At 47.0% G+C, this 19,620-nt stretch overlaps 1 protein-coding gene across 1 annotated transcript; it reads left to right on the top strand.

Annotated features, from left to right (window-relative positions):
* The first annotated feature begins 4,817 nt into the window (after window positions 1-4,817).
* Window positions 4,818-19,593, top strand: LOC114603488 (sialic acid-binding Ig-like lectin 16). Its single transcript, XM_077932150.1, has 12 exons — window positions 4,818-5,151; window positions 7,053-7,211; window positions 8,439-8,852; window positions 12,110-12,412; window positions 12,535-12,576; window positions 13,388-13,639; window positions 15,493-15,558; window positions 15,682-15,933; window positions 16,646-16,954; window positions 17,352-17,442; window positions 17,888-18,044; window positions 18,227-19,593. The coding sequence occupies exons 2-12, from the start codon at window positions 7,091-7,093 to the stop codon at window positions 18,422-18,424; spliced, it is 2,205 nt and encodes a 734-aa protein (XP_077788276.1). The 5' UTR covers window positions 4,818-5,151; window positions 7,053-7,090; the 3' UTR covers window positions 18,425-19,593.
* Window positions 19,594-19,620: the final 27 nt, after the last annotated feature.

Here is a 19,620-nt window from a genome sequence, read left to right as displayed (position 1 = left end):
GGTTAGTTTCGTGGTTTTGCTTCATGATGCCAATATGCCTCATTCCTGTTTTAGTTGTGGCACTTTTGAATTCTGTTCTGGCAGTTCTTTTTCTCTGGCGGTACTCAGTACTAACACCTTTTTTCCTCCCTAGAAAAAAAACCCCACTGGTTAAAAATGTGGCACTTACTGTAACATCTTCATGGTGAGTACTGGTACTGTTTTTTCCCCCAGAAGAAAAGCTCTGTTCTGGGACCGTTCAGTGAAGGTCAGGTTTAAGATGGGCCAGCAGGGATGGGTGGGGGAATTCCTTAATCCATCCAAGTCAGAAGTGATGGTAAGGAATATGCTGAGTCATGTGTAGAAGGTAAAGGTAAAGGTAAAGAGACCATTAGGTCCAGTCGTGGACGACTCTGGGGTTGCGGCGCTCATCTCGCTTTATTGGCCGAGGGAGCCGGCGTACAGCTTCCGAGTCATGTGGCCAGCATGACTAAGCCACTTCTGGCGAACCAGAGCAGCGCACGGAAACACCGTTTACCTTCCTGCCGGAACGGTACCTATTTATCTACTTGCACTTTGACGTGCTTTCGAACTGCTAGGTTGGGTGGAGCAGGGACCGAGCAACGGGAGCTCACCCTGTCGCAGGGATTCGAACCACCGACCTTCTGATCGGCAAGCCCTAGGCTCTGTGGTTTAACTCACAGTGCCACCCACATCCCGTGTAGAAGGTGACACCCTGCAAACATCTGATTGGTCCCCACTCCTGGACATCATGTGGATTGGAATGAAGAATTGGCAGGCATGAGCTTGGAAGTTAGGCTGTCCCCATCGTGTGAAGCTGGCGGCAGACAGTTGTCATCCTGGGCCTAAGAGGCCTCAGAGGCATGCTGGGTCTTAGTAATCACAACGTATTTTTCTCAGCGTTCACAGACTGACCATTTAATTATCTGTTCTTGGATCTTTTCAGGTATTGACATCAAGCTGGCAGGTTGATAGTTACCTGCCTTCTTTTTTCCCTTTTTTGACGATGAGGACAACATTTGCCTGCCTCCAGTCTGCAGGGACCTCACTTGTTCTCTAAGAATTCTCAAAGATTATAGACAGAGGCTCTGAGAATATACCCACAAGCGCCTTTGGTTCCCTTGGGTGCAGCTCATCAGGCCCTGGAGATTTGAATTCTTTTAAAATAGCTCAGTGTTCACTTACTACCCCCTTTCCTATCTTGGGCTGCAGCTCCTTCCTTACATTGTTTATGCTGTTATTGCCAGGTTGGGTGCTGCTAACCCTCCAACATTTCTCTTATGAAAATAGGGACATCCCATTCCATAAGGATAATTTTACTATTTATACCCCACACATCTTACTAGGTTGCCCCAGCCACTCTGGGCAGCTTCCAACACATATAAAAACATAATAAAACCTTAAACGTTAAAACAAACTTCCTTATACAGCATTGCCTTCAAACAACTTGGGGGTTAGATAACTCCATACCCTCCAACATTTCTCCAATGAAAATAGGGACATCCTAAGGAAAAGCGGGACATTCCAGGATCAAATCAGAAACCAGGATGACTTCTCTAAATCAGGGACGTCCCTGGAAAATAGGGACATTTGGAGGGTCTGGAAGGCAGATGCAAAGTACCGTATTTTTCGCTCTATTAAGACGCACCAGACCACAAGACGCACCTAGTTTTTGGAGGAGGAAAACAAGAAAAAATATATTCTGAATCTCAGAAGCCAGAACAGCAAGAGGGATCGCTACGCAGTGAAAGCAGCAATCCCTCTTGCTGTTCTGGCTTCTGGGATAGCTGCACAGCCTGCATTCGCTCCATAAGATGCACACACATTTCCCCTTACTTTTTAGGAGGGAAAAAGTGAGTCTTATAGAGCAAAAAATATGGTAGGTGTTGAGCAGTTTCCTCTGTTTGCCAGCAGCACTTCTCTGTCTTCTCCACATTGAGGATCTACTAATTTGCTTGTTCTTCCTCTTTCTTCGAACATAGCCAAATAAACCTTTTAATACTATTTTTAACCTCTCTTGCAAGCCTGGCCTCATTCTGGACTTTTCCCCTCCTGACCTCCCTGCAGCTGTTGGCTGCTTGAGTATACTCTTCCTTCGTGATTCCCCCTTTCTTCCATTTCTTATACATGCCCTTCTTAACTCTCAGCTCCTTGTGCATTACCTTTAAATCAGACTTGGGCCAGACCGCCCTTCAAAGAGTGGGCTGTCCTCTGTAAAGTAGGACACATGCTGACCTGACCCATTGGTGGACCACGGCACATGACCGGAAAGTTGGTCAACATTGGATGAGTCGTGGCTTCTCTTTATCCCTGTGTAGAAATCTCAAGGGTCATCTCACTGCTTTCCCCACAGTTGCCCACCCTGCTGTCTCAAGCAGGGGACTGCAGGTAGATCCATTTAGACCATCTCCAGTATTTGGATGCAGGGCTCTCTCTCGTGGGCTTGCTGAGCCAGGCCTGGTGGCCTTTGTTCTGAGCTTTGTCAGAGGCATTTTGAAGCAGCAAGAGCTGCATTATGAAACCAGATTTGAGACAGGATTTGCATGCCTATCTTGCAATTTCCATCCAGTCACAAGCCTTCCTCAATGTTCACACCATCCTTTCACCAAGGAAAGTCCAATCTGTGTGCAGACAGGTTGCGCCATTGCCTCAAAACTGAATTTCCCACTTTCATCTTTGCCTTTAACTCATGTCTGGGGGCACATCTATGCTATCAGTTTAAAATTGTTTTAACCGCTCTAGTTTCCTCGAAGAAATCAGGTGACTGCAGTTTCCTAGGCTGGGTGTGTGGAGATAAGCAACTGCACCACAGCCATGCAATTCTCTGCACAGAGCTATGGTTCCCAAGAACCACAAGAGAACCAGTGTGGTGTAGTGGTTAAGAGCAGTAGACTCGTAATCTGATGAACCGGGTTCGTGTCTCCGCTCCTCCACATGCAGCTGCTGGGTGACCTTGGGCTAGGCACACTTCTCTCAGCCCCACTCACCTCACAGAGTGTTTGTTGTGGGGGAGGAAGGGAAAGGAGAATGTTAGCCACTTTGAGTCTCCTTCAGGTAGTGATGTCAAATCCAAACTCTTTCTCCTCCTCCTCCTCCTCCTCCTCCTCCTCCTCCTCCTCCTCCTCTTCTTCACAAGTGTAGCATGCCAAAATCCTTCTATGCTGTTTCTTTTCCACAACCAAGGCAAGTGGGATGGAATGGTTTTTCTTGCCTGCTTCGAAATGGGATTTGGGCTATCCTGCCCCCTCTTTCCCTCCCACTCCCAGTTACATCTCCCCTCCTCCTGGGCCAGCCCACCCATAAGATGGGGACAGGTAGCTGCCTTGGGCACAGGTGGCATCTCCCCTTGGGCACCTCACCACCTCTGCTTCCGGTGCAGAAATGGTGCCAGAAGCGGTGAAGCTTTTGGAAAGATCTCGCTGGAAGCTGCCACCATGCAACCCAGGCAGGGGAGACTGTGGTGGTGGTGCTGGGGAGCCCATGGAGGCTCCTGCCCCCCAAATTAGCATACCGTAGAGTTCTGGTGCTCTAAATTCAGGAGGTGGTTGCAACTAGCAACCCACTGGACTAATCCATGGTGGATTTAATTCTGATGGTAAAGGTAGGGAACTTAGATGCCCATTTAAGCTGTGGTTCTCAGCAACTTTGATTCAGAGGCATGATGCCTTTGACAGTGGCAACTGAATATCCCCCATCATTGCTAGTAGCCTTTGACAGCCCTCTCCTCCGTGAATTTGTCTAATTCTCATTTAAAGCCATCTATGCTAGCAGACAGGGTTCCTTCCTGTGGGAGTGCATTCCATAGTTCCTTATGCACCGCATTCTTTTATCTGCCCTGAATCTTCCAACATTCGGCTTCATTGGATGTTCCTGAGTTCTGGTGTTACGAGGGAGAGCTGTCCATTTATTCCCACCCCCTGCTTCCAGCTACTTGCTGCCTGGGGCACAAGCCTATGGCACATATTTGCATGTGGCAATTTGCATCTTGGGCTAGTCACACTTCTCTGAAGTCTCTCAGCCCCACTCACCTCACAGGGTGTTTGTTGAGGGGGAGGAAGGGAAAGGAGATTGTTAGCCACTTTGAGACTCCTTTGGGTAGTGATAAAGCGGGATATCAAATCCAAACTCTTCTTCTTCTTCTTCTTCTTGCAGCATGTGCTCGGGGTTTTTTTATAGCTACATGCCTCTGAGCTAACTGAGATGGCTAGTGGCTGGAATTTCCCAAGCATGGCACTTTTGCAGTGTGTGTGTGTGTGTGTGTGTGTGTGTGTGTGTGTGTGTATGTGTGAGCAAACCTTTTTAAAGGGTCAGGAGAACCAGGATTTGACAATGGCCCAAATTTAGAGGGAAGAGCAATGGTGAAAGTGGCCAGGGTTACTGCATTGAATTTCATTTTCTTTAACCCCCCCCCCCCCCCCGCTTATTGCATTAATATTCCAATCCTCCCTCCGCAAAGAGTTTAAGGCTGGCAAACATGTTTCTCTGCTCTGACCTATTTTATCCTCACAACAAGCCTCCGCTGTGGGTTAGGTAGAAAGACTGGCCTGAGAACAACCAGCAAACATCGTGGCTGAACAGGAGATTTGAACCAATATCCTAACCATGGGTAGGCAAACTAAGGCCCGGGGGCCAGATCCGGCCCAATCGCCTTCTAAATCTGGCCTGTGGACAGTCCGGGAATCAGCATGTTTTTACATGAGTAGAATGTGTCCTTTTATTTAAAATGCACCTCAGGGTTATTTGTGGGGCGTAGGAATTCATTCTTCTTTTTTCAAAATATAGTCTGGCCCCCCACAAGGGACAGAGTACTGGCTCCCTGCTGAAAAAGTTTACTGACCCCTGTCCTAACCAATAAACCACATTGGGTTCTACTATATTTTATCTACCCAGAGTGAAGCTAATGTCAAGCTTCAGTTGTGATATCTTGAGATTTCATATATGATAGAAGGGGGAAATGCCAGAGAAAGCCATCTCCCCCCACCTCCTCCTCCTGCTTGCAAAAGACGTTTTGCAGAGACTTCTGCTTTTCTGGTTCCTGTCTATTATTTCCCCTTCTTCGTTTAGCAGAATTCTCATCGAGGGTCAGGACCACAGGCGGAAAGACAGAGGCAACCAGGAGGTGCATCTCTCGCTGCAAGTCGAAACGGACAGGTCAGGAGAAATTCTGGGTCTGGACAGGGAATTGTAGTGTGTAACACCATACATTTAAAGCACACACCCCGCCCCGCCCCAAATACTATGAATGGTCCTTTTTTTTAAAGCTGCTCTGAATTGTAAGAGGCAAGCTACCATTCCTTGGGGCAGAAAATGTGCTTAAGATGTGCTTTAAAGGCATGGTGCATACACCGTCCAAAATGTCTTAGTTGTCTTTACTTTGAACCCCACCCAAAGCGGTAAAGGTTCACAAGAAGAGGTTTAGTAAGCAGATGTTTGGGAGGTTCTTTTGAGGGTTGGTGAGCAGAGCCAACCCTCCTATTGGGCAGGGTGAGGGAGCTGCTTCAGGCGGAAAGCTGATTTAAGGTGTTGCATCAAAATAACTTGCCTTGCTTTTGGTACTATATACGTGTGTGTGTGTGTGTGTGTGTGTGTGTGTGTGTGTGTGTGTGCCATTTCCTGCTCCACCTCAAGCACCAAAATGTCTTGGGCTTGCCCTGGTTTTGAAGAAGGCTTTTCTCTCTCTCTTTCTCTCCCAATCTCAGAGAAAGGAGCAAAAGAGGCTGTTTTCCCCCAGGGCGACTATTGCAGAACAAAACACAGCCAAGAGTAGGAGGGTCCTGGGACGGGTCGTTCTCCTGTTTCTTGCATTTATTATGCAGGTGCAACAACACACAACAAAGAGCTCATCCAGACTAGCATTTGCGCTGTGTTTCTAGGCTCAGGTCTTTGCTTTCAAGCTCCCTGCCAGAGCACTCCCCCTGGTTTCTCTCAGCGTCTCATTTCCCCTGTCTTTAGTTCTCCACTTCATTGAGGGCTTATCCTCCCCTTCAAGCTGCTATTTGCCTCACAAGGGTGACAAATAGCAACCAGAGATGAGGAATTTCATCTGTGGAAACAACATGGAGGGAGACAGAGGGAAGCAACATGGAGGGGGACAGCTGCCTTTCCTTGATGATGCTGGGGTCCCCATCTATTTCAGGGGACCCTATCGACTGTTTTGAAACAGAGATCTCCTGGATCACTTGTCATTTGGCTGTTGGATGAAGAGATTAGTTAAATATGAGCTCTTTGAGTATGTCTAGAGATGTGGTTTAAAATGTTCGTTGGCATTGAAACGGTGCATCCTGACTGAATAGCTCCTGGATCCTGAACGGAATCAAGCTTTTCTGGGTCAATCTGGAATTGGTCCAGAGCTGGTCAGGGTAGCCCTGGATCACCCGGGAGGGGGGCAATTGTGTCCTTCTTCCTCTTCAGTCTTCTCCTTCTTCCTCACTCATCGCTGCCCAAAAAACACAAACAAGCAGATGCACTTGGCTCTTCAGCTTGGATTCCACAGCGGCCTTCTCATCAGGGTGTGAGCTACCTCATGTGTTTGACTCCACTGGTGCCTGTGCAAAGTGACTGGCTCCACTCAGTGTGTGTGTGTGTGTGTGTGTGTGTGTGTGTGTACCAGTACAGAGACTCCCTCAGCTCTCCCACACCCCCTCATGAAAAAGCTTCCTGAGCTCATATGCTAGGAGAGGGCAGGATCAGAGAATCAGCTGGTCCGCCACTGGGCCTGGTGCCTGATGCCAGCTCCCCACAGAGCACATCCTTGGGGAATCCTGCCATTTTGCATTCTGTGGACATGACCAGCGTAGATGTCACTGAGACAGGAGCGCAAGCTTGCTGGGAATGTTAGAAATGGGGAAACTGAGGCTGAGGCTGGTGGCCCTTGCGAGCCTGGCGTCTGAGCTCATGCTAGACTGTGGCATTGGAATGAGAGACTTTGTGGCTAATGCTGCTTCCACATTTTGATTCTTTCTGAAACTATGGGTTCTGAGTATCTTCCCCGCTTCAGCCAGCGCTGCTTACTTAGTGCCTCATGCTCCTCTTCTCTTCTTTCTTTGCCCCAGAGCTCCAGCCTCAGAAAGAAGCCTCCAGTTCAAAAAAGATGCCAAGAGGCAGAAGGACAATACAACTCATGAACCTTCCCTGGGGGATGAAGAGCCCAGTCTCATTGATGGCGATGGTGACACTGTTGATCCTTCCCTTTCTCTGCAAAGGTAGATCTGGTTCACAACAACACTGGGGAACCTTCACCCTTTCCAGATATTGTTAGACTCTAGATGTTCTCGGCCCCAGCCAGCTCAGCCAACCCTCAAGGAAGATGGGAGCTGGAGTCCCTCAACTTATGAAGGCTCACATTTTCTCCACCCTTGGTGTACAGAAATGAGAAAACGTGTTCTTCTGAGTGTTGCTTCCTAAGAGGGAAGGACCAAGGCTGAGTTTGGAAACTGACTACTTGTGATGAAAGGGCTGGTGCTGTGCTGTTTTTATTGTAGTATCTGTATATTCTAAAATGTGTATTTGTGTGTATATAGCTTTAATGTTTAATTGTTTTTAATTATTGGGTTTTTAAAAATGTTTTTAGTTGTTCTTATTTTTATCTCTATGCCAACATGAGTCCCTGTCAGGAAAAAGGTGGGGAATGAATGAATTGCAAAAAAATACCCAAGTTAAACCTGAGCATCTCCACAAACTGGGAGAGGTTCCTGTCTGGGACACTGGAAAGGCACGACCCATCAAAATCTAGATGGACCAGTGGATGGACTCAGCATAAGGCAGCTTCTGATCAGGTCCAGGTTTTGGGTGGTCCTTGATCAAGACACCCTCCATGCATGCCCCTTCCTCACAGAGTCTCCCTCCTCACTGCAGGAGCTCCAGAGGGTTCTTATCATTGAGTCCCTACTGGGATAAGGGCTCATGACAGACACCCAACCATGCCACCTCCTGAGGCCAGCCCTGCTTCCTATGTACCTCATAGGTTTTGCTCACTTCATGGTTTATTTTTTAAGAGTGAAGAATTTGAAAACTTGGAAATGATGAGTCCTGAGTACAAATGGCAGGAAGAGTTCCAGTGTGAGGCCCAAGGAGCACTGGAATATCCCTGGTTCGGGGTCCTTGGCCAGGGGACTTGAGAGCACCTTCCTCCTTCTGAGTGTGTGTGGCACCTGCTAGAAACTCACACCTGAATGTCCTCCTCCTTCTTGCCCAGGGAAACGCTTCCCCCTGAGGTCCTGCTACTGTGGTAGGTGGTTGGGAAGTCCTGGGACTGGAGACCCACGACAATCCCCAGGCACTGCTGCTCCAGACAACCCTTGATGTTTTGGTGCTGTTGACTGTGCAGAATGTTCTTCTCGAGGTGTACAGTATGCTGGCAAGAGGGTCAGCTGCAAAACTGGTCTTCGCTAAGCATCAGCCCACAAGCCAGTGAACACCTTCCTTCTTTCCTTTGGCAGGTCTGCAGAGTCAGTACCCGGGATATGAACTTAAAGCACTAAAGGCTGTCACCGTGCAGAGAGGTCTCTGCGTTCACATTCCCTGCAACTTCACTTACCCCACTTCTGAGGATCTGTATCCTGAGGAATTATACGTCTACTGGATTAAGAACGATGGTTCTGGGTCCTATATTCGCAAAACCCGGAATCAATATGCTGGTATTATTGTTGCCAGTAATGACAAGGATCAAAGCATTGCCTCATTTGCTGGGAATCGTTTCCAGTTGACTGGAAATCCATCAGAAGGTGACTGTTCCTTTAGCATCAATGATGTTCAGAATCAGGATGGAGGGCAGTACTATTTTCGAATTGAGAAAGGAATCTTAAAATTCAGCTATCGTGTTTCTTTTATTTTACCACGTGTTTCTGTGACAGGTAAGAGGTTTCCTACTTCTTTATTTGCTTCCTCATTCCCTTTTTTGTGCTCTTTCATGCTGTAAAGGGGGGAAAGGCCCTGCCTACAAATATGCCTTGACCTCTGGACATTATGCTGATGCCAAAGGGACAGGAGGTACAAGTACTCCATGCTTCCTGTTCCTCTCCATTGTTGTAACATCAAAATTAGATCATTTGCACCTCCAAATGTCTGAATACTTTACACAGCTCACTAGAGGGAAGAACTCTCTTATGGATTCTGTGCTGACAATTTGGAGAAACAGGAAACTGGAGGCATTTTCTCCTTCACTTCCAGCTGCATCCCATCACCTGCTTCTTCTCCTTCCTCCATCATCTCTCCACAGCTTCCTCAATGGCAGCAAAGAGGTATTCTTTTGCCACCTTTGAAATCAGCCTCAGTGCAGATCTGGAACATTGTCCCAATCCACTGCACCCTGAATTCTAGGACCAGAGGGTGCTTTGGGTGAGGGACATTTCTTTCGTTCATGGGCCTCATTCCAGGGGCCACATGCAAGTGGTGGGCAGGGCCAGAAGCACACATGGATGGAACCTCAAGCAAATGTGGGCAGAGCAACAGGTGTGCCTCTTATCTTGTCCAGGCCTCAAACCAGGTCACTTTCCCATAGCTGACTGGTTTTAAGGTGAGTGCACAGAGGGTTGAGGCACAGGGCTAAAATTAGGGGCACTTTGCTCCTCCGCTGTTTCTCCTGCTGCTGTTCTGCACAGAGCTAAGCCTTGATTTGGCTCAGCATGGAGGTGGAGAACCTTTCCCTTGCTGGTGTGGGGCAGGTGGTTTTACAGGAGATTAAGCCTTAGCTTAATGTCTGAGCCCCAAACAAACCATGAGCAGTTAGCTAAAAAGCAAGCCTATGCTACAGCTCATGGTTTCTTTTGGAGAGAAACAAATCTTGAAAGTGAGTTTAGATCAGTGGTTCCCAATTAGGGGTCCGTGGAATACACACAGGGCCTCCGCGGCCCCATCCCTTGCCTTTCCCCCAACTCATTTTTTCGTCATTTTTGCATGGTATTTCACAAATTTTATGGTCTGTTTTAGCACTCCGCAATTTTTCAATATATTGGTTAAAACTAGTTTTGAAATCACACCGCGATAACGATTTCGACCCAGCAATACGTAGCAGTATATCACTCCCCATACAAGGAAGAGCAGGGCAGCTGATTTCAAGGCACCACCCAAATCGCAGGATGATTTCAGCCGATCACGCTTCTGATCTGAGCTGCCTTCCCTCACACCGATGGAGACCAGGGCAGCCAATTGCAAGGTGCTGCCTTCTCCTCATGCTGATGGAGAACAGGGCAGCTGACTGCTCTCACTTCAAGGAATTGTAGCACTACCTTCCCCTGGCACTGACTCGGAGCAGCTTTTCTTAGTCAGCAGCAAAGCAGCAGCAGCCACAGTGGATGTGCTTCTTCACTGGCTGCCCCCCCCTGATTGTGGCTTGATGCGCCCCCACCCCCTCAAACTCAAACCATGCAGTGGGGGTGACATCGCTTCCTCTCCTCCCCCCAGCCATCCAATCTCTGCGGCTGCTCTTTCCCTCATCCCCAGGCCCAATCTCCAATTTCAGACATCGTGATGTATCAGAACTTTGTGATGTTTAGCTGCTGATATATCACAATGTTGAATATCAGATATCTCTCAGCCCTAGTCTGTTTTTTTTTTTTAGTACACCTAAAATGCTTTTTCTTATTAAAGGCTACCCCACATTTTGTTCAAAAAATTGCTTTGCAGAGGTAACTACCATAGAGCTATGAAAATATTCAAAAGTAGGGGGACTTTGGCTTGGCTTTTGGAAAATAAGGGGTCCTTGTTGTTGTTGTTTAGTCGTGTCTGACTCTTCGTGACTCCATGGACCAGAGCACACCAGGCACTCCTGTCTTCCACTGCCTCCCGCAGTTTGGTCAGACTCATGCTGGTAGCTTCGAGAACACTGTCCAACCATCTCGTCCACTCTCGTCCCCTTCTCCTTATGCCCTCAATCTTTCCCAACATCAGGGTCTTTTCCAGGGTCTTTTCTCTTCTCATGAGGTGGCCAAAGTATTGGAGCCTTAGCTTCAGGATCTGTCCTTCCAGTGAGCACTCACGGCTGATTTCCTTAGTAATTAGTTAATTGGGAACTACTGGTTTAGATTAACATTCTGTCAAACCATGGCTTAGCTCCTGGCAACATGGCAGGAGCAAAACACCTTTGATTTGGGTCCCCTGCACCAACACAGTGTGCATTCACCTTCAAATAATAGTTTATCGAGCTTTAAGGTGATATGAAAGCCAGGCTTGTGTTGGCTACATGGCATTCAGGGAAATGTCAGCTGTTTCTACATGGTCATCCACCTCTTTCCATTCAGATAAGCTAGACTCATTATCACAGTTCAACAACCCATTCCTGGAAGAAGGTGTGTGCATGGAGGGGGTGGGGAGTGTGCCCAGGGGAGTTCTGGATTTGTTCCATGTCTCCTAGGTGGAATCTACACACATATTAAAAAAACACTGAGGAAATGCTTTTAAAAAAGTGTTTTGGAAAATGTATCGAGTTTGCCATGGCTCACCATCACCATCTAGTGCCACATTTCTATATATCACTTTGCAACACACTTGAAACATTTTATTTGCAACAGTATAGCTGAGTCCCTAGAAATTGCCCTCTCCAAGCTCCTCACCCCACGACAAAAGATATGCAGACCTGCTTCCTATTCCCCTGTATGCAAGTGAGCAGTTTGGGTGGGTGGCCATTTGCTTCAGAAAAAATAGTTCAAGGGTTAAGTGACCCCTTCTCAGCCTGCGCTCCTCTTTTGATGAAAGACAGATCCCTCCTGTGGCTGCTGCAGTCAAGGTGTCATTTCCCCCCTCTTCCTGTGTCTCCCAAATCACATCTGGCTTTGTCCTCCAATTTCAGGATCCTGAGTATCAAACATCATGTTCAGCAGCATAGTGGCAGCCATCAAGATTTCTCCCTCTCCAGGCTGAGTCCACATTGAGCAGAAACATTGACCAACATTGGTAGAGAAAGCAGACCATTGCATGGGGAATCAGTCTACTAAGGGAGAGACACAAAGTTATTGTTAAAGGACAAACGAAAGAATGGCAGGATTTGCCGCAAAGTGGGGGATAAAGTAGTGCTGGTGACCATCCATAATTCAGGACTCCTGTGTCCTGTTCCCTAGTTACTTTTTCTGTGAATTTTCTTCTGATCCCATCCTGGGGACTTTTGTTTTCTCAGAGCTGGCAGAGAAGCCAAAGATCCTGAACTTATCAGAGGTGGTTTTGGGGAAGAGCGTCACCCTCATCTGCCAGGCGCCAGGGACCTGCCCATGGAAAGAATCATGGGGCCGGCCTCAGATCTCATGGAGTAATTGGCCAACAACTGCACAGAACCATCAGCACAGCAATGGAAGCTGGACCTTTGCTTCTGGCTTCACCTTCACACCTACTTTGCAGGATCAAGGCAGAGCCCTCACTTGCCGTGTCTATTACCCTGCAGTTTATACAACAGTTGAGAATACAATCTCTCTTGAAGTGGTCTGTGAGTAGCTCCCATAGCTCAGTACTGCTTCCCCCTCCCATGAACAGCCAACAGTTCTTTCTACCCCATGCAAGCTAATTTACTCTTTTCATGCTCCCCCTCACTGTTTTCTTATGTTTCAGACCCACCTCAGGACATCAGAATCACAAGGCCTGGACACCCTGGTGAGATACAAAACTCTTAAGTGTTATTGCACATCCCCATCCTCACTGAGCTCCGCTGGGCAGCCAACAGCTGCTTAGGGATCTCAGAGTGGGGATTGTGCAGGTGGAAGGGTTTTAGAGATGGCTGGGAGTTGGGGCAGAGCCCAGGATGGTGGTTTGGGGGGGAGTTGAAGACAAACTGGACGGTAACAGGGAGGAGCTGGGCTCACTGGGTCTTTCCAGAAGCCATGCCATGCCATGCACACATCCTTGCACCCGAACCAAAATTCACTCCCCACCGTAGCACCCTTCAGGCTCTTGACCTGAGTCTCCTCTTTTAATTGCTGTGGGTTTTCTATTTAATGGGACTGTTCTATTGCATATTTCAATTGTGGGTGTTTATATTTTAATGTTTGTGTAACTGGTTTTTGTACTTTGTAAGCCATTTAGAATCCTATGTTGGCATTAAGTTATGTATTAAAGGGGAATGAGAAGGAAAAGAAATGGGCCCAAGTCTTCCCAGTGGAAGGCAAAACAGTGGATATTATTATTATTATTATTATTATTATTATTATTATTATTATTATTATCTTGCCAGTTGAACTTGCAGAGAAATGAGGGGATCATCTCTCTTTTTGCAAAACTATGGCCCCAAGCTGTCTTGAACCCATTATAATTAATAATCATTGTAAAGATTTGAATCCCCACTTCTGCAGACCTGGTGTCAACCATCCTTCTTCAAAATACACAGGAACATCTCAGCACTGAATGACGATTCCTTAGCATCAGGCATCTCAGGACCAATTGTGATCTAATTGCATTTCTCTTACAGATTTCTCCGCACAGAAAGAAAAGTTGGTGGTCCGAGAAGGTGACACCGTCAGCTTGCTTTGTGAAGCTCAGGGCAAACCTATTCCCTCTGTGACATGGATGAAGAAGAACAAGACCCTAAACAACCATATGCAGGGCAGTAAAGAAACTCTTCAACTGTCCAACATTAAATCAGAGGATGCTGGGATGTATCAATGTCAGGCAGAGAATCTACATGGCTCAATCAGGAAGAATATTTCAGTGATTGTGCAATGTAAGAGATGGGGAGCGGGAAGTTCCTTGGGGCATTAACCTAGGAAACTCCGTTGTATGCTAAGTGGCTTGACCTGCAACTAATACCAGCATGCTTCCACTAAGGGGACCTCTGCAAATGTACACTGCTGTGGCTGCATTGTACAGTGTGTCAGCCCAGTAGTGTGAGATGCAGCTTTTGCCAGCTTCATCACAAGTTCAGGAGCCCCATGATGAGCTTACATATTTGCAGAAGCTTTCTAAGAAGTTAGTTTCAGGATGCATAAATGCAGCCCCAGGGGCAAAACCACAAATTCAAGTCACTGAACATAACCCTTGTCTGAAATCTGCGGGAGTATCCTCATTCACCAGGAGAGGGCATATTTATGCAACCTCTCATCAGAATGACAGCTGTCTAATATTAAATGCAAAGGCCAAACTTAGAAGTTTCTGTTCACACATCTGTCCTGCCATAAAGCAGGATATGTAGGATGTGGCTTTGATGTTTCAGAAGAAAAGCTCTGTGTGGACAATGGAGGAGATTGGCTGAATGCCCCTCTCCCACCTCCCCATCTTCTGTTGCTTCAAGACCTTTTTGTCTAATGAGCATCTCATGAAGGAATATCCCCAGGTGGCAATGGTCTCACTGTTTGCTACCTGGAGATGCAGAACATAGTTCCTTTGCTTATCCAATGAAAAGGCTGCCATAAGGATGCTGCTTGTGCGGACCTAAGACGTTTTGCAAAGTAATTTCTCTTCCCCTTCTTTGGTACCATGTGATAGCCTCATAGGTGGGCCTTGTGTTTAGCTGTTGGGGTGTTGCACAACCCAATACTCTGATATTCATTTGGCAAACTGAGAATCTGCATTGTCTTTTTTATGAGCAATTTTCTGGTCATCATGGTGTGTATACAGTGCTTTTTTTAATTTTTAGGGGTACTCTCTTTCCCCTACTCATATTGAAATACTGCCATACTTAGATTCACAAAATGTTTAGGGGTATGCATCCCCCTGCATCCCCCCAGAAAAAACCCCACTCTGTCTGTGTGTGTATAGCTTAGAAAAGGATTTATGCCCTTCTTCTTTCTCTATTCCCCTCTGTTTCCTTTTTCAAAAAATGCAATAATCTGATTAGCAATGACGACGCTAATAGGAACAGAATAAAGTAAACATTTGACAAGCAGAATGTCACCGGCTAAGTTTTACTCCGAGTAGATCCATTGAAATCAATGGACTTTAGGCATGTTAATTCATGTCAATGAGTCTACTCTGTGACAGATTAGCACTGGGATACAACCCCAAATCCACTGAGATTATGGACAATGGAGGGCAGACCTGGATCTGAATAGGAGGTAAAAGACGCAGCCTAGATTGCAGTCTCAACAGTGCAGTGTTTTTGTGTCAAAATATGGTGCTTTTTCATCTTGCTCTGTCTGCTCTGTGTACACTGGGCAGGGGAAGAGCACTTTTCTGGACGGTCATTGCTGACCCTACCTTTCCCGCGGACAGTACAGGCTGATTCATTGGGGCGAATGGGGCACTGACCCACCAACCTCAGTCCACCCTTAGACAGCCCCTACTGGCTGCCTTCTTACTTACAACCAGCTTAAGGGGTGGCCATGGTCTCCATCTTATTCTTCTAGAGCTCAGCAGGGCAGATGAGAATAGCGATATAACTGGATTTAGCTGGCTCTACCTGTCTCTGGCTCCACCTCTCATTGCTTCTGGATCTGCTTGCCATTGGTGGTCTCCCTCCCTTCCAGCTAGCCAGTCCCAATGCCACCAGGAGGCCCTTTCTTGCACAGCAACGGGCCTCTCATTCACCCATGTAAAGGCTCTTCTCTTGTTGATTCAACATTGATATGTCTGTTCCAGATCACCCAAGGACAATGACGTTCACTGTCACCCATGCACACAGGAGGGACCCAGCACTAGCTCGAGGTACCAGAGAGTTTTAGGGTGCAAAAGTCAGCGCACGGATCCTTTCTCCTCTGGAGGATAAGGCTGGCTTCAGCGGGGCAGCTGCTGTTTCACAGACATGACGGCACTTTCCTGTGATTACAGGTTGCCCCAGGGAAGTAGCCAGTGGCTCCCAGTTGACGGTTCAGGAAGGCAACTTATTGCGGCTGCTCTGCAAGGCCGATAGCAACCCTGCAGCCACTACGAGCTGGTTCAAGGAAGGCAGGGTCTTGGAGAAGCTGCCAGATGACTGGTTGGAGCTGGTCAATGTGAAAGCAGAGGATCAGGGTGACTACAGGTGCCAGGCTCAGAACGCCATAGCTTCTGCTGAGGGATTCCTCCACCTCCTTGTGGAATGTGAGTGAGGGAGTCAGGCTTTGGGTCTATCACTGGGACTCCCTGCTACAGGGGAACTGTTAAGGGTGCTGATCTCCCATGCTACAGGACACCCCTTGTCCTCTGCTGGGCTGCATTTGAGGTTCAGTGTGAAAACACCAAGTGAGATTTACATCCCACCCAAATAGCTGCCTAGAGTAGTGCTCCTATTTAGGGAGGCCAACTCCCTTTTTCATTAAGGGGTTCCTGAGCCTCTAATAGCAGCATGGGCAGAAAAAACCCATTCAGAGCCAGTTTTGCTATTGTTGCTGCCCCGTCACTGGAAAAGCCCAGGCTGCATTGTTTGTGGTGGACTCTCCTTCCTTGGAGGCTGGGTGGCCATCTGTCATGGCTGCTTTAGTTGAGATTCTTGCATTGCAGGGGGTTGGACTAGATGACCCTTGGCATCCCCTCCAACACTAAGATTCTATGAGACACAGCTCTTAAGTTCTTGTAAACCATTCCTGTAAATTCTGTTTTTATTTTCAAACTGGACACAAGGGGGAAAGAAACTCCTTGCCTTCTGAACCCAAGCCGAAGCAGGATTTTACCTTATGCAACAGAGTAGGGAACTAGGGTGGCAGCAGTGTCTGCTCCCGGGTGCCTCCAGTGGATGAATTGTGGTATTGCAGCTGGTGCAGTCATTAGCTAGATCGGAATGTGTTCTTCACCTTGGCTACTTGGTTCTCTGCAGATGCCCCCAAGCTCAGCAAAACCCCCGAGAAAAACACTACCTGTTGGCGTAAGGACAATGGCATCCTCTGCAACTGTTCCCTGCACTCCAAGCCTCCACCTCAGATCCATTGGCAACTGGACGGGATGACTGTAACTGAAAACACCAGCACGGCAGACCTGAAAGTCTCTTCCTCAGTCCAGAAGAATGAGGTCACCAGCTCCCTAATTTGGACAGGTGGCCCGGATGGTGACCTCAGCATCATCTGTCTTGGGAACAATTCTCTGGGAGTCTACACCATGCAATTCCTCCTTGGTTCCTTGAAAACAGGTGAGACTCCACCAGATTGAGAAATTCTGACTTTTGCAGCCCTGCTGATATTGGAAAACTCCAAAGAGGTTGGAGATATGCACCCTGATTCTAAAGTACATTTAATTACAAGTGAACCTCATTTATTTCTGTAGATCGGGGATTGCCAGAATGGTGTCTCCACCCATTTCACCCTTACTGAAAAATGATGCCAATTAAAACTAGCATCTTAATTTTTGCATTTATTTTACATGTTTGTGATAAACCACCTGGAGATGTTTAAAAATAAAATGAGCAGCAAATGATGATCATTGTCATCATCATCATCTGCTTTTGGGAAATGAAGGAAGGAGGATGGGGACCAGGATTCCTGATTTCCAATCCCAGTTTTCTTTGAGATCTTGGTTTATCATTGCAGGCGCAGGAAGCCATTCAGCACTGCTCCTCTCTGGGCTGTGTGGGGCTTTGCTGGCAGCGGTTGTCTTCCTGCTCTGCCTGGGCCTGATCAAGTGAGTTTATCCTTCTCTGATCTCCCTCCCTCCACCTGGTTCTCAACAACAGTCCACAGTTCTACTGGCCTGACCATTGAAACCACTTTCTGGCAGGCAACTTGTGTCAAACCTGAGAAGCTCAGCTGGTTAGAGTTTGGGAAGGAATGGGAGATGCAAAGTTATCATGGGGACGGATGACAGGAGATGACTGAGAATGAAACCAAAGCCATCAAGTTGTGTCCAACTAAGTTCTACTCAGTGGACCCACTGAAATGAATGAAGCAAAGTTGATCATATCGGTTGACTTTCAATAGGTCTACTCTGAGTAGGACCAGCACTGGCTACAAGAAGATATGAGTTTTGATGAGGGCTGTAGAGGAAGAGAGAGAAAGACCTGCATGCAGGTCTTCTAATCACAGGGGTGTATGAGAATCTTACCATGTTCTGGCCATTTTGATCTTAGGTTTTATAAGAAGAGGAAAGCAACTCCGAAAGCGGCCATCCCAGAGGCTATGGATTCTGCTAATTATGTAAACTCTGCTAATTATGTAAACTCTGCCAATGGAGGGCAGCAGAGAGCCAACAACTCCAGCCTGATCTATAGCAACATTTTACCTCAGGTATGCATCCCATGTAGCTATGCTTTTCTGCAACCTCTTGGGACTCCTGAGGTAAGTATTTTTTTAATTTTATTTTTGGAGGGGGTGCTTGAACACAGTGAGCAGGTGCACAAGATGTTTAAGTGCTTTAAAGGTATGTTGCAAAAGGGGGTCTTTTTCACAACATCTCTCTTCCCTTTCAGGGTCAAAGATCACCCCATGTTGGCCCGCCTAAAGCAGCTGGAGAGAGGACCCCGAAACCCAGAAAGATCCCCAGACCTCCCAGTCCGAGCGCCGAGGAACCAGATGAGGTTCACTATACAACCGTGGCATTCAAAAGCAAGGGGCCTCCACCTCAAGTGGAAGAGTCTGTGGAATATTCAGAAATCAGACGGGAATAAAAACAAACAAACACCTTGTTTCTCAATAGGAGAACAATCCCATCATGATGGAAGGGGGTTATTTGACTGACAAGAGGAGCTGGGTGTGAAAGTGAGCTGGACTTCAAAAATAAGCAAACTGGATTTAGTGTACACCAAGTAAATTGACTGGACAGGAGAAGCATTAGATATGCCGGATTTGGAAAGGGTCTTCCATTTTAGTAACTCTGGTGTTTTCGACTTGTTTCTTTGTTTTTTACACAAGGAAGGAGGAACCAGAAGAAGGCAATGGCAGTGGACATAGTTAACCAACTTACTCTGAACGAGGTAGCTGTCAACTACCTGCCTTTTTGTCTGTGAACATCTTCCCTCCCCAAAGTGATTGGCTGGACTGTTGTGATGTCACGGAATGTTCCCTGCTCAGTAGGAAAAAACAGCACATCATCTTCTAAAGCAGCCTTCAGCCACCTGGTACCCTCTAGATGTTTTAAACTGCAGCTTCCATCATCTGCCAGGATACATGGCCAATGGTCAAGGATGTTGGGACTTGTAGTCCAAAACATCTAGAGTGCAGCAAGTTGGGTAAAGTTGTTCTAAAGATTTTGTTTGAAAAGATTATTGCGGGGGGGGGGGGGAGCCTATGTTGTACAGCTCTATTTTTTAAAAAGTATTTCCAGTACATCTCCCTAACTCTTTCTTGCTCTGTGGCTCTTATTTATTTATTTGACGTGCTTGTATCCTGCCTTAATAAGGAGAAATAATTAACATGCTTTGTGCTTCTGTACAACAGCTGCCCTTTCTCTATTTAGGATGGTCATCTCAATAACCCTTTCCATACCCCCAAAAGCATTTTGCAGATTTCTTCCCGCGTAGCCATGAAACATTAGGTAAATAGGAAACTGCTGAATTTTTTTTGAAAGCCCGAGTCTGCCACTGGTTGCTTTCTCTCACGCGCTTGCCCCAGGCTCAGTTTCTTTTGCTGGAGGGGCAGAATGCTTCTGGTAGATTCTGGAATATGCATTTCCCCCCTTGTAGAGTTCAAGGTTCATTTGCTGGTATTCAATAATTTAAAAATATTTTTTAAAAAATCTTTCACACATGTGGTATACACGCATGTCTCTGTATTTATGAATATGTTGTTTTCCTCCCCAAGCTGTTGGGGATCATAAATCTGATTCAGGCTCTCTTAATGGCGGTGACTCCTTAGATAGACTTTC

Source organism: Podarcis muralis, chromosome 7 (assembly GCF_964188315.1).
Source record: "Podarcis muralis chromosome 7, rPodMur119.hap1.1, whole genome shotgun sequence".
Lineage (NCBI taxonomy): Eukaryota > Metazoa > Chordata > Lepidosauria > Squamata > Lacertidae > Podarcis > Podarcis muralis.
The sequence above is the reverse complement of the archived record's forward strand: the minus strand, read 5'-3'. Positions and strand labels throughout refer to the sequence as shown.

Bases quoted from the DNA above. Each gene is read 5' to 3' on its own strand.
- LOC114603488 (XM_077932150.1), top strand. From the start codon at position 7,091: ATGCCAAGAGGCAGAAGGACAATACAACTCATGAACCTTCCCTGGGGG. The intron at 8,853-12,109 runs GTAAGAGGTTTC...TTGTTTTCTCAG, and splicing joins ACCACGTGTTTCTGTGACAG to AGCTGGCAGAGAAGCCAAAG. The intron at 15,934-16,645 runs GTGAGTGAGGGA...GGTTCTCTGCAG, and splicing joins CCTCCACCTCCTTGTGGAAT to ATGCCCCCAAGCTCAGCAAA.